Source organism: Pelodiscus sinensis, chromosome 4 (genome assembly GCF_049634645.1).
Source record: "Pelodiscus sinensis isolate JC-2024 chromosome 4, ASM4963464v1, whole genome shotgun sequence".
Taxonomy (NCBI): Eukaryota; Metazoa; Chordata; order Testudines; family Trionychidae; genus Pelodiscus; species Pelodiscus sinensis.
This window is the reverse complement of record NC_134714.1, coordinates 30,409,182-30,424,306: the sequence shown is the minus strand read 5'-3', so window position 1 is coordinate 30,424,306 and position 15,125 is coordinate 30,409,182. Positions and strand designations below refer to the sequence as shown.

At 41.7% G+C, this 15,125-nt stretch overlaps 1 protein-coding gene across 4 annotated transcripts in view; it reads right to left on the bottom strand.

Moving 5' to 3' along the window:
* Window positions 1-1,535: 1,535 nt before the first annotated feature.
* Window positions 1,536-15,125, bottom strand: part of LGMN (legumain) — a 49,685-nt gene continuing 36,095 nt past the window's right edge. For all 4 annotated transcript variants that reach the window (XM_006133661.4, XM_006133664.4, XM_006133662.4 and 1 more), the window contains 9 exons: window positions 12,877-12,952; window positions 12,229-12,291; window positions 11,149-11,215; window positions 9,810-9,928; window positions 8,886-8,975; window positions 6,472-6,669; window positions 5,094-5,264; window positions 3,626-3,693; window positions 1,536-2,223 (listed from right to left, as the gene is read on the bottom strand). In XM_006133661.4, coding sequence (XP_006133723.1) covers window positions 2,184-2,223; window positions 3,626-3,693; window positions 5,094-5,264; window positions 6,472-6,669; window positions 8,886-8,975; window positions 9,810-9,928; window positions 11,149-11,215; window positions 12,229-12,291; window positions 12,877-12,952 — 892 coding nt within the window. In that variant the 3' untranslated portion in view covers window positions 1,536-2,183. The remainder of the gene's footprint in view (window positions 2,224-3,625; window positions 3,694-5,093; window positions 5,265-6,471; window positions 6,670-8,885; window positions 8,976-9,809; window positions 9,929-11,148; window positions 11,216-12,228; window positions 12,292-12,876; window positions 12,953-15,125) is intronic.

Below are 15,125 nucleotides of genomic sequence, written 5' to 3'. Positions count from 1 at the left end.
AGTTATCATCTGAAAAATGAGGTTATTTGTTATGGGGCTTTGAGACCTTATTATCATATTATTACCTGAGAGAAAAGGGGAGCTCTGAACCCAGATCCTCGAAAGTATTTAGGTAAATAACATCCATTGATATGAATGGGAATTAGGCATCTAAATGTCGCCATGGGTCCTGACCCTCTTGACTCTTTTCAATAAATTTACAAACCTACAAAGTAGAACTCTAGAAGACTGAAAGGCTCTTTTGAATACTTGGAAAAAATTTATCCTTACTAAAAGGAAAAAAAAACCCTGGAGAATATTGCTAACCTATGAGTGATGGGTTATGGGGGTCAATGACAGATATAGAATAAATGAGTGTATCTCTAAGAGTGGCCTCCAAAGGTTTTAAATGTTGACTAGTTTGGTGTATACATTCAACCAGCTTCCTGAAAGAGTTTGTTTTTCCTGCTGTTTTGAAGGCAATTTGGTTGCCTGTCAGAATATGCTGGTCTCACAGCTCCCCCGCCCCACCCCCTGCAAACTATCCTATGCAGCTAGACCTCACTGCTTTCAGTGAGACTCCAGATACACATCTGGGTCTATATGCAAGTGAAAGCATGCAGGATTGGGGGTTTATTTTGTGTGATCTTCAAATGTCACATTTTTTGTCTCATGCTATTAAGTCACAGGGCCAAAATGATGACAGTGATGTTTCGTGCCTTTCACTGTTCTGTTCTCTCTCGTTTTTATTTTTAAACTTTAACCCCATCTGTAAAAATTTCACAACTGAAAGAAAGAAGAAGTTAAAAAAAATCTGATGTTTAAGCAAGAGTGAAGGCTTAATTCTTTAAGCCTTCAAGCAGAAAGAGATTCTTGCAAACACTGCATCTGTTATTTCCCATTCTAAAACATGCTCTGGAACTTGTCTTTTATTCCCTATTTCTAAGAGGCAGCAGAAACCTGAGGGCGGACCAATGCCTCTTGGTGCTCCTCCCTATATAAATGGAATTTCAAGCAGCTCCTGCCCCTAATGGAAGGGCTACCCAGAATTCCCAACTATGCCACACCCCAAACAATGGCCTAGTTTATTTCCCCAGGTCCATTCCCTTCCCTAGAAGAGCAAAAGAAGGTTTTGCAATCCAATCTATAGCATGCTTTTGCGAAGTCCTTGAAATGAACAACAACGAAGAAAGGCATGGAGAATTTTAAAGTAAGCACTTTATAGTCTAACGCGGCTGTCTCTCAGCTTATGACTCTCTCAGACCTCTCAGTAGGAAATGGCTTCTTAAGCGTTTGGGATAGCCTTTAGGAGAGGGAAGTGTGTATGCTGTAAGCGGGTTGTAAGTATATAGTATGGAAGTTCGCTTCAGGCAGCCATACAAAATGTACAAGCTTCTACTTAGCTCTTGAAGCAAGTTTTTTGTTGACACAATAGCATAATGCTTTAAAGGGCCCATGGAACATTCAACTTTCTTTTTATTCACAGATAATTCCAAGTGCAGTGCTATCTCTCACAGACCTGTATATACATAACACTTACACAATGGTGCTAAAAGTTCCAGCATTAGACAATCTTTTTTATTATTTGGGAAACAGTGTAACTTTATACCAATTCAATTTACAAATGGGATAATTCTCAAGTACAAGTAATTTCTTGATAGCATTAAGGATGTAAAGCTTGATGTACAAACTATGGCTTGTTCATTTTTCCACCAATTTGCAAATAATCACTGTAAACGTAAGTTCATGAATAATATACTTAGTTAAGCTAATTAGTGCTAGTTCCAACAGTTTTAAATGCAAAACAGTTAAAGATCAACTTTTAATCATAAAGTTAGCATCCCCCAAGAGACTGTTTGTAGTGTTCCACTGGAGACTCTTTAAAAGATGCTACTGTAGCCTGTATTGGGCTCTGAAACAAATCATTTCCATTCAAATGCTAACCCTGCCCAAATGCATTTTGTAGAACACTAATTAGATCTGAAAGACTTGGGGACACGACAAAGTCCATAATGTCAGATGAGAGGCTTTGAAGTGCTGACTCAGTTCAGTGTTGTCTGACACCACTCCCAGTGCACTATTTAAAACTGATCTAGTGGTTGACATTTCTCTTCTGTTCGCATGCAGTGGTAGTCCTGATTATTAAAGTTTCATAAAAAGGCTATCACTTTTAGTAAGGATTATTAACGGGAATGCTGTTTGCATTAATATCCAAGGCACACATGGTACATGGCCAGCTGTATTCTGCAACAGACAAGAGCAAAAATTATAAATACAGCAGAGTCTTCTTATTTAGATTAATTTGATATAATACTTATAAATAAGGAAATTAGTATCTGCTCATTAGGCATCTGCATCTATAATGTAAACAAAAACTAGTTACGTTAGAAATGCCTTTACAAAAACAGTCTTGCCACTTTCAGATTTAGGCTACATTCTCGATGCACATTTCTTGAGTCAGCAAAGGAAGTGTGTGTCTACACACCACAGAGAAGTGAACCATGCCCACACTGTGCTCTGTAGCTCCATGTGTCAGCAAAAGACTTTGGTGGAGGGAAACAGCTGGGAAAGCTTCTGAAGCAGGAAGCTGCCAGAACCTTTCCCCAATTCTGGAGCTGTTCCCTGTGGTATAGAAAGAATCCAGAAGCAGGGAGACAACTGCAGGAAGCTACAATGCTAAAAACAGCACTGTTAATGGGAAAGTGCTGCTTTGGGGACAGAGTCGGATAGCTTACGTAGGGATGTTAAGGACTAGTTGACTAGTTGCTTCCCCCCTACTTGCTGCCTCTATCAGATAGATGCAAAATGCAAAAATGCATTGACTATTCAATTAGTGAATTACACAATACTTAACATCCTTATTACATACCCCTAGGGTTCAGGTGTTTCTTGACTAGCCTAAGCAGTCTCTCACTATCTATGCTGATGTTTATATTATCTATGTGCAAGAGGGTGGGTAGTGTTTTTACTCTACACACTACTGAAAGGAGTATGAGGTATGTACCTTATGCATTCTATTTATAAAACAGACTGAACAGAGAAGCAAAACACATGCAGCTCATTTGAAGTTAAACATTTACAAATTATCAGCTTCTGCTTTTTAAACCAACGTAGACTCACAGGACTAGAAGAGACCTTGGAGGTAATTTAGTCCAGTCCCTGGAACTCATGACAGAACCAAGTATTAGCTTTCCCTGACAGGTATTTGCAGATTTTTAAGAGCACTGTAGACAATGATGGCATCTACAACCTCACTAGTGCTTAACTACCCTGACAATTAAAGTTTTCCTAAAATCCACTTAAGCCACGCTTGCAATTTAAACTCATTGCTTCATGCTGTAGCCTCATAAATTAGGAAAAACAATTTATTTTCCTCCCCCTTGTAAAAACCTTTTATGTACTTGAAAATTGTTATGTCTCCTCCTCAGTATTCTCTTGTGTACACTAACTAAGCCAATTTTTTACAATCTTTCTTCATAAGTCATGATTTCTAGACCTTTAATTATTTTTGTTGCTCTTCTCTGTACTTGCTACAGTTTCTTTCCTGAAATGTGGTACCCAGAATGGAATACACAATTTTGCTGAGGCCAAATCACAGTGCAGAGTAAAAGGCAATAAATAAGGCTGATAGTGCAAGCTGACTTACCTGTCAATAGGATATCCTCCTTCACAAACATTGACTAAGGCATATAGCTGTCTCAGAGCATACTCGTACTGAAATTAAACAAAGAAAGTTAAGCATTGCAGTGTCAAATCCCAACCTCTCTTTATTTAAGCTAGTTGTAAAAGAGCTTTGTAGGTACTGTTAACACCAATTATTTCTATCCTTGTTGGAAGTCTAATAGCAAACCAAAGTTACCCCCTCCCACATCTTTCCTTGCACCTTCAGACACACAATGTCTTTATATCCCTGAGTGCCAGGCATTTTCTTCTCCTTTATTCAGTTCTCACTTCAAATTCTCCTCTTATGGAAGACTCATAATTCTAATCAATGTCTCTGAAACTACAACTCTAAGGTAGATCAAACTGGCCTTCCCTTGTGTTGGTTGTCTCTCCAGACTATAAACTTCTTGAGGCAGAGAGTATACATGCTTTTGCCTTATGTACAATGCTGAACACTCTGTCAATGCTTAGTAGATTAGGCAAGTGATGACTTGACTTCTGCTTTTTCCACCAAATTCTGCTTTATGATTGCCTCATCCTCTCAACCCACCCATTTGTCTGTTTTCTGCATCTATTTTGTGTGCATCTTGTGGGATGCCTAGATCTTGAATTCTTTGGGACAGGGACTGATTCCTCTGTTACTTGTTGGCATAATGCCTAACACAATGGGGCACTGCGCATTGACTGAGGCTCTTGGATATCACTGGAACAATTATTTGTAATAAACCTCAAGAAAATTACTTCTATGAACTCAGGATGTAAAATCCCGGTTAATCAGTTAACCCTTTAAACCTTAGATTTAACCTGTTAACTGATTAAGTGGAGGGGGGTCTGGCAGCAGGAGCCAACAGCCTTGTGTAGGGGGTCAGTTCTTCCCCCGCACGAGAGGTTCCCAGTTGCTGCTTTCCCTTCCCCTCCCCTCCTGGGGGGGTGGCTCCCGACCCCCATGAGGCTGTTCCCAGGTACTGGTTAACCCAGTAAGGGTGATGCTTGCCCTATAACTGGTTAACCGGTTACCTGTTCACATCCCTAGTATGAACTCAGTAAGAACCAAATGCTGTGAAGTGGGCTGTCACTGGTAGTGTGCAATGCACAGTCAAGGAGATCTCTTTGTGGGATAGAATTATGTACATTTGGTGCTGTATTTCAAGCTTGCCATTAATTGAATCGAGCTGATTAAAAACCAATACTGAGTGTCCTGTTACTTGTGAAAGGCAAGGGGGAAACAGTAAAAGAAGAGAAGGAAATCTTTTCTCCATTTTGATCATCTTGTTACTTGTAGATGGTTGCTTGAAGATGGCATGTCTTTCCTTTTGCTTATTCAAGTGAATATGCAGGGTTGTTCAATAAAGCCAATTTTGTTTTGTGGTAAAAGCGGACTTTGGAAGAGCACCTTGACAGCTATGCTTATCCTACTGACAAACTAACTGGTTTTTAGCTGTTATGCTTACCAAGGGAGAGTGCCAATTGAAGCAGTGGGCTTTGAAGTGATTCACTGCTGACTGGTAGCAGTCATAGTCGCTGATGGTCAGTCTGTCTGACAGAATTTGTTCAGTTCGCTCTTCTGATGCTGTTACAAATAAAATGATCTTTCGCATGGATTCCTGAATAATCCGTTTAGCCTGCACACAAAGCAAAGACAACTTAGGTGCTTTTCCTGACCCCTTACTGGAGTCTATTAACTTAATGCCACTTCCTTCTTTCAAAAAAACAAACAAACAAGCAAACCCCTAGGGCTTTTACAAAATACTCTGTTTTCTAAAATAAATAACATTTTAAATTAAAGTCCCTTTTGAGCCTGTCCCTGGATAGAAGATGAACAAATAAGCAGGGAAATAAGAAAGGTTACAGGTTATGGGCTTCTAATAAAGCCCTAATTTAACCTATTAGTTCCCCTTGCTAAAAGGGGGAAAATGCATAGTACTCATGGCTAGACTTGTTTCAGCTGCCTTCTGGGAAAATGTATTTGCTCTTCAATAATGATATCAGAGAGATTGGGGAGAGTTTGGTTTTGGAGAAAGTCTTATCCCAAAAAGGTTAAAGTAGGCAATCATTCTGAAGTATGGTGTCCTTGTGTAAGCATTATGGGGGCAAGTGCATACCTCCTGGAGGTAGAACTACTGGCAGTAAACTCTGATAGTTTAGTTTTTGCATGTTTACATTCCCATTTGGTAGGTTGCCAATAAATGATGCTTTGTCTATAGAGCTTAGGGCTGTGTCTAGACTGGCAAGTTTTTCCGGAAAATCATCCGCTTTTCCGGAAAAAACTTGCCAGCTGTCTACACTGGCTGCTTGAATTTCCGGAAAAGCACTGACGATCTCATGTAAAATCATCAGTGCTTTTCCGGAAAAACTATGCTGCTCCCGTTCGGGCAAAAGTCTTTTTCCAAAAGACTTTTGCGCAAAAGGACCAGTGTAGACAGCATAGTACTGTTTTCCGCAAAAAAGCCCCGATCGTGAAAAAGGCGATTGGGGCTTTTTTGCAGAAAACCACGTCTAGATTGGCCACTGATGCTTTTCCACAAAAAGTGCTTTTGCGGAAATGCATCCTGCCAATCTAGACGCGCTTTTCCGAAAATGCTTTTAACGGAAAACTTTTCCGTTAAAAGCATTTTCGGAAATTCATGCCAGTGTAGACGTAGCCTAGAAGTTTAGATACTTGTGAAGAAAAACATCAGATGGTTGTTATTGATGTAAAATGTATTTTATCATGAACTGGGGTCAATTCGCAGTCACTCCATTAGTCTCACTGGAGTTACTTTTGATTTACATCCAGGTAACAAAACTGAATTTGCCCTTATGAATAGTTGTTACAATTTTTAGCTTTACCTCCAGATGTGTTTTCATCTCCCCGGCAATCTTCTTGGCCTCATAAATATCATTGGTAGCCATCAGCTTCCGTTTCATGATTTCAAGAGGCACATCGGGACTAGGAGTGAGATCATAGCGTGCCACTGGAGGCAGGGGAATAGGAGATGATTTCTTCCCCATGCTCTGAAACTGTGACACTTTCATGGAAGAGATGCTCTTCATGTAAGATAGCAAACAAACACACACAGGTTAAACATGTCTGTTAGATAATCAGTTATAGAATCATACAGCTGGAAGAGACCTCAGGAGGTCATCAAGTCCAGCCCCCTGCCCATCCCAATTAAATCATCCAAGCTAGGGCTTTGTCAAGCCGAGACTTAAAAACCTCAAAGGATGGAGAGTCCACCACCTCCCTAGGTAACACATTCCACTGCTTCACCATCCTCCTAGTGAAATAGTTTTCCGTAATATCCAACCTAGACCTCCCCCACTGCAAATTGAGACTATTGCTCCTTGTTCTGCCATCCGTCACTACTGTGAACAGCCTCTCTCCAGCCTCTTTGGAACCTCCCTTCAGGAAGTTGAAGGCTGCTATCAAATCCCCCCTCACTCTTCTCTTCTGCAGACTAAACAAACCCAAATCCCTCAGCTTCTCCTCATAGGTCATGTGCTCCAACCCCCTAATCATTTTGGTCACCCTCTGCCGGACCCTCTCCACATCCTTTCTATAATGGGGGGTCCAGAACTGGACACAATACTCCAGATGTATCCTCACCAGAGCCAAATAAAGGGGAATAATCACTTTTCTAGATCTGCTGGCAATGCTCCACCTAATGCAACCAAATATGCCATTAGTCTTCTTGGCTACAAGGGCACACTGCTGACTCATATCCAGCTTTTTATCCATTGTAATCCCCAGGTCCTTTCTGCAGATCTGCTACTTAGCTATTCGGACCCCAGCCTGTAACAATGCTTGGGATTCTTCCATCCCAAGTTCAGGACTCTACCCTTGTCCTTATTGAACCTCATCAGATTTCTTTTGGCCCAATCCTCTAATCTGGCTAGGTCACTCTGTAACCTATCCCTGCCCCCAGCATATCTACCTCTCCCCTTCCATTAGTGTCATCTGTGAACTTGCTGAGGGTGCAATCCATCCCCTCATCCAGGTCATTAATAAAGATGTTGAACAAAACCGGTCCTAAAACTGGTCGTTGGGGCACTCCACTAGACACCGACCGCAAACCTGACATTGAGCCGTTGATCACTACGTGTTGGGTCCGACAGTCTAGCCAGCTTTCTATCCATCTTACAGTCCATTTATCCAATCCATGCTCCCTTAACTTGCTGGCAATACTCCCTTAACTTGCTGGCAAGTTAACCATTTAAACCTTTGTGTTGCCATGAAAACCTATTAATTCTCTAAACTTGGTTGGCTATGGAAGACATCTGAAGGCAAGTACTGTTTTACACATGGCAGGTTGCCCTAAAAGTGGCTAATCTTCATTTTCAAAGTTCCCCAACACAACAGGCCACCAGGTTGAACAGCCTGGATTTTACAGATTTAAGGCCACTTGAGGAAATTAAGAACAATGGGAAGAGATGCTTTCAATTGTGTTTATGAATAACCTGCCAGTTTATGACAGCTGCTACCCAAAGAGCACAGAGCACTTTATTATCTTTTATGAAGACTTACAATAACTTGTCAATGGGTCTAGTTAGACCCCTTTTATGGATGGGTAACATGAACCATTGGGAGGTTAAATCAGTGGCACAAAGAGAACCATAATGTCCTCACGTCCAGACCCTTGCATTAGCCTTTAGACCACATTTATTTTTGTTATATCCCTGTAGGAAAAGAGGGCCAAGTGAGATCTGTTGGAAGGAGGCAAACCCGACCAGGAATTGCCCAGTTCAGTCTGCTTGCCAGGTCGCTATGCCCTGCTTTCTCATCAGGCCTCAAGGCACTCATGGCAACAGCAGAGAACAAGAGAGTAGCCAGGAAAATGGCATGAAATTGTGCTCAAGAGAAACATAAAAATTAAGGGACTGAGGAGCAGCAAATGGCTACTGGCTCTTCTCAGGGTGTGAGCAGAGAATTAGGAAGGATTAAGTGTTCACAGTGTAGAACAAAGGATGGAGCTGCTATAGGCAAGGGAGTAAAAGAGAGAAATGAGAATTTCTTGACTCTTGGCTTGCACTTTCCAATCTGAAAGTAAATGCAGAGACTGAAAGCGTGCTGTTCTAGATACAACTGGGACTGAGCTGTAACATTCACCTCTCAAGTTCTGCTTCTCTACCTTTGAACTGGCTTTACTTTTTCAGGTAGATATTCAGAGCCTGAGGATTTATCCCCTCGCTAGGATACAGCAATTTTAAAGGGAATATGTTATATAGGGGGACTTGTCCTGGAAACCACTTAGTTGAATACTCACTTTGTTTCCATATTGCATCACATGGCTGGTGTTGGTGTGTTTCTTCACTATCAGAAATTGCTTATGGAGAGTTTCTTTTCCCAGGTCCTCCTGCATAAAGAAATGTATATGTGTATAGATATCTAAATACAGCTGTTGTAAAAATGCAAGGAACACATAGAAGAGTCTTAGCTTCCCCTGCACAGGAGATGAGTACCAGGGCAATGGCTATTAGCACTTCAAAAGAGATTTATATGAAAAGTTAGGAAACTTGGGTGAAGTTGAGATTGTATGGCATCTTCTCAGATTGCAGTGCAAATCCCTGAAGTGTTTCATTACCACTGCAAATTTGGCCCCAAACAACACTTAGGCTATGTCTACACTACTGTACACATTTTTGTGGCAGAAAATATGCTAATGAGGGACTCATTGCATGAGTCACTATGTCATTAGCATATTTTCTGCCGCAAAAATGTGTAGTATAGACAAAGCTTTAATGAATGGGAGTAGGTTTTGTTCATATTTAAGGACCACTAAATAAGCCAGAGTAAACTATTCAGTAACTGCACATGGAGATTCATGTTTAAAAATTTGCAGTGATGTTGCCCCAAATTCACTTCAGGTTAAGTGAATTCAAAATAAGGGGCTAGACTATTTCTAATTTTTCCTACTTCAACACCCACCAAAGAGGAATTAAGTTTCTGAACTAAATTTAAAGATGTCCAAATGAACAACTTGCACAAATGCTGAATTTTTTCAGTAAAGTATTTAAGTTTACAAGCCATCCAATTCCACATTGCAAAAAATTACAAATTTAAAGGAGTTTAAACAATTTTTAATCTTAAATAAAAGCCAATAACAAAATTATAAAGAAATACTATCATGCTTAAAGCTTTACAACTGTCTTAAATTTAAAGCACCAAATACCTTATCTAAGTAACTTACCACATCAGAATCTTCCATCCAGTTGACGCTGTACCAGTCACCTAGGTAGGTCTGTCTCTTATCATCATAGTAACATGCATAAGAAGACTCCTTAGGATTGGCAGCAGTAGTTGCATAAACTGTAAGATAAATTGAAGCGCAACCTTTGTTTATGTTTCCCCATCGATACTTAAATGCATGTTACACTTGTAAATGAATAAAATCCATGATATTCAGACTTCCACACAGCAGTGTTTTGAATTTAAAAATCAGCCTGCTAATATTTTGTCTGCAGTTGCTGTTGTTGCCAACTGTGTGCTATATTGTGAGTATATAATGAAGAACATGTAGTTTTGGGGAAAGAGGGCTTTGAGCAAAAGCTACTATTTAAAAAGCTGCAAATACAGACACTTTCCTAGTTGAAGAAATAGATTCTTAATTGGAACAGCTGAATTGCCTATCCTGCGTGCATACTAACAATTGGTATTAACAGTCCTGAAATTCCTCTTTTCCAGTAAACACTGCCATTGGAATAATACTGTACATTATTAACACTCCTTATAGAGAGAACATACTATGGTAAAGAAATCTTTAGAGCAACAGCTCCATCCAAAAATGTACTATTACCAGTCGAGTCTTTTCTAACACAATGGGATACATGTTCAAAGCATTCTGCAAGTTATCCCATTCCTAGGACTGGACACCTAGGGTGTGTCTAGACTACATGGCTCCGTCGACGAAGCCATGTACATAAGTTTACTAGACACAGCAAAATGAAGTGGCGATTTAAATGATCACGCTTCATTTACATAAAAATGGCTGCCGTGCTGTGCCGACGATCAGCTGATCCGGCACAGCGGGGCAGTCTAGATGTGCCATGGTTGACAAGGGAAGCCTTTGTCAACCGTTCCGGTAAACCTCGTGAAGGGGAAGCAAAGGGGCTCCCCGACCTCCTGACCATGACCAATCATGGTCTGGGGGTGGGGTAACTCTGCCCCTTCCTGTTTAGGCCCGTCGGGGTAACCCAGGGCTACTTCAAAAAATTTTGAAGTGGCCCCTGGGCAAAAATTATTACTCACTCCTGATCTAGATGGTGTTTGGTCTTGCTGTGAGGGCAGTGGACTGAACTTGATGATGTCTAGAGTTCCTTACCAGTTCTAGTATTGTATGATTTTATGATTCTATAACGTCTCAAGTTGGTGGCAAAGCTAATAAAAGAACTCAATAGTCCTGATACTCTGCTAAAACCTCGACAGAAAAGTGGGTGCAATAATTCCAGGCCTGACTTTCACACTTCTGATCAACGGAGCACAATTTAAAGCTGGGAAACACCAGGCCAAAAAGCTGATTGATCACTTACCATTAATATTCTCAGCCAGATGGTTCATCATTGATCCAGATTCACATGCTTCAATGTAAAACACCAGCTGCAGAATAAGTGAGACATATTAGAAAAAAAACACTGGGCTGGAGAGGAGTTTCCACTTCTTTCAAATGGTAATTGATCTGGTCCTTACTGATAATCTATTACAACAGCGCACTAAACATAGTGTGCATATGTCCTATATTTAAATAAAAGCAAATTAGGTCACTTCTTGTTTTGAAAAACTGAAACAAGTGAAGAAAAGAGTGCAGTGCAAAAGTTTATTAATTAATTTTATATTTATATCATACATGGGCCTTTTGCTAATTCAAGCAGAATTCAACTAGCTGGTTAGGGTTTTTTATTGTAAATAATATACCATTCTGAGTTGGCTGTAGCCTTAATATTTTTGAGACCTCATCACCACTTATACATACCTAAACACAATGAACTAGGATATGCTGACATGATTAATAAAAAATTACTTTTAAGAAGGCAATCTAAAAAAAAGCTTTAGATATACATTAGTTTTCTTTGGTCTCAGTGAGTTCACCTATATTGAAATGGGAATAGAAGCCACTTAGATAAAAGAATTACTGGATTGTTAAATTCAAATATTGGCTTCTACAAGTGTCACTTTATCCTCAGATGAACTGTTGGATTTTTTTAACAATAACCAACCAATAGTAATAGGACAAAGGATCAAGGGTTAACAAAACACAAGAAGCAAGGGCAAGGTGAAGTTACAGTGGATGTTTTTCAATTCCACTGGCAAGCAAAATATATGGGTATCACAGAGCTGTGCTATGATATGAAACCTTTCCATACTGATCCAAATAAATCACATGCTACAACTGGAAAGTAAACAACTGAAGATGGTCCAAAAATGCAACATATATCCTGTGCAGATGGGCAATCCAGATCTAAATTTCATGACTTTGAATCAACTTCCCATCAAACAAATATGATTCTATTGTTTAAACAATTGAGGGAAGTGCAAACAAAGAAGTCACAAAGATGCTTCCTCTGCATTAGTTCCTCTATTAATTTCACAACTTCTGACACACTGTTATTTACCTTTTGGTATTTTTTGTTATGGTACATATAATAAATGGTCTTGTTCAAGTCCTTTACATGAAGCTGTAAAATAAGAACATTTGTTTTAATACCATCTTACTACAGCAAAATAAATAGGTAAAGAAACACATTTCATTAGAAAAAAATTGCTACTTTATATATACTACAGTACTTCTAGTTATTTGGAGATATATTTTAATTGCTTGAGTTTATAACAGTTGCTTGAATATTTAATACAAACTTGTATCCATTTTGTTATTTAAATAAGTGATCTTATTGATCTTATGATCAAGTCCAAATTTAACACAAAGGAGATATATATTTTTACCTCTAATGTACTGCCCCCATTGGAAATAGAGATTATGATATTTACTACAGAGTGCAAGATAAATAATCATGCAATTAAAAAGTCTGGATGATGCTCTGCAAAGCTGAGCAATAAAATCACACAACAAATAAATAGTTTGAACCTTAGCTCTCAAACATTAAGTACTACATTTTATATCATGTCCCAGATTGTGATCTGGTGTAAACCAGAAGATCAGAACGTGGTCCCTTATTTTCTTTCCAAGAAATAATAGTGTTAAGAAAATCAGATTTAAAGTTATGTTATGGTAACTTTAAAAATGTTCAAAATAAAATGCTTACATCATCATTAGGAAAAGCCAATAGTCCAGGGGCTCCGTGGTCAGTGAAATAAACAAATACGTGATCCTTGGGACCACTGCCAAGAGAAATTCAGAAACAATTGACTTTCTAAACATTTCAGCTTAGTCATTACATAAAAACCTGTTAAAGCAGGGGTTCCCAAACTTTTTGACACGGGGACCAGTAAATCCATTCACGAACTTTTGGAGGACCAGTAATGTTCATTTGCATATTTGCATATTCATTAATCAAATTATAAATATTCAAATAAGTTGTTTCTGGTCCTCCCAAATCTCCCAGTGCCAGTTTTAGCAGAGCTTTTGATATGGTCACCCACAATATTTTTGCCAGCTAGTTAAGGAATATGGGTTGGATAAATGGGCTGTAAGACAGACAGAAAGCTGGTTAGACCGGGTTTCCCAAACTTTTTATTTTAATTGGAACCCTTTTTTTTCAGTTCTGCTTTTTGCAGCCCAAAAATATAAACACATGAAAAACAAACTAAGAAAATACCAGACATATAACATGTCGGGTATTTTCTCAGTAGGTAAGTTGTATTATTACTAGATGTATCAGTTTGTAGTTTCAAACTGCCTGGCTGGTAAATGTGCTCAGGCTGCATGAGTGTGTCTACCAGCCAGATAGTTCGCAACTACTCAAGGAGTTTGTATGTGTGCGTGTGGGGGGGGGACGACAGTAGAATCCCTGTGCCAGACTAACTCATGCTTTGTGGGTGGGGGGGGAAGGGGGGAACGGGGTCGGGTCAGTCCCACTCCCTGCAGGCCGATTCATTCCTCCCCCCTGCTCCCCTTGCTGCGCCTCTGGCCAGCCCCACTTCCCACAACCCCCTCCCTGGCATCCAGTTCTCCCCCGCTTTTCCTCCCAATCTCCTTGGCCAGCCCAACTGCCTGCATCCAGCCCGCCTTCCAGCGGCCACTTCTCCCACCCCGCCCACATCTTCCCCGGCCAGCTCCCTGCCCCCAACCTCGCACCCCCTGGCAGCCCTGCTTCCACCGGCCCCTCAATATCCCCAGCCTGCCCTGATTCCCCCGTCCAGTTCTGCTTCAGGTGGCCAGTTCTCCCCTCCTCCTCACCCCAGAATCCCCTGGCACCTGCACCTTCCCTTAGCCCTGCACCCTCCTGGTGTCTCCTTTTCCCCTAATACCAACCCCCTCACCAGTCTCAGCCCCATTCCCCTCCTGCCCCTCTGTGCCCTCACACACAATTTGTTCCATCCTGACTTTCCTCATGCCCACCCCTTCTTTCAAGCCTTCTCCCAGCACCTCCCCCTCCAGCCCCCAGTGCACTTCCCCTCTCCTCTCCTCTCCCAGCATCACCCTGTCCCCCCTCCCACTGACACCTCCCCTCCTGCCCTTTCCCTCATGGTCTGCACTTGGCCCCCTGGCATTTGTCTCTCTCTCCCGCACCCCTGTCCCTTGGTGCCTTTCCCTCTCAAGCCCCTTCTCCTTCCACCCCTTTCCCCACCCCTCTCCTTTCCTTGCCGCCGCACGAGCCGGTTCCCACCTTCTCTTTCCCCGTAGCAGGGCCGGGGTCCGCGCTCAGGCCCCAGAGGCCGAACCCGGAGCCACCCAGGCCCCGCCATGTGCCTCGCGTGGGTTTCAAAACCTCGGGCCGTGATGTCACTTCCTCCCTGCCCACATGCAACGCCGCGCATGGGCGGCAGGCGACGAGGAGGAGCCATGCGCGGCAGAGACATCCAGGGCCGAGGGGATGCTCTGGGGTCGGGGCCGGAGACCACGCACAGGGGTGGGGCCCGCTCCAGGCAGAGCCGGGGAGAGACCCAGCTCCACATAGCGCTGGAGCAGGGCCCGGCTCTTAACTCGCCGGCACTTCCGGGTGCAGGGGCGCGGGGCCCGATTCAACCAGATGGGTCAATCGGCCTAAGGGCCAGCAGCCACCAGGCATGCTGAGGCCTGGAATTTTAGTTTGGGAAACGCTGTGTTAAAGTATTTGGGACATGTTGGTATTTGTGAAGATAAATCAGAATATGTGGGCTCATTTGTATCACCTCTTTAAATTAACAGGGTTCAAAAAAGAGCTAGATAGATTCATGGAGGTTAGATACATCAATGGTTATTAGCCAGGATAGGTAGGAATGGTGTCCCTAGCCTCTGTTTCTCTGGAGGTGGGTGACGGGGGGGAGGGGGGAGATCATGTGAGGATTAGCTGTTGCATTCCCTCTCTCTGGGGCATCTGGTATAGGCCACTGTAGGCAGACAGGATACTGG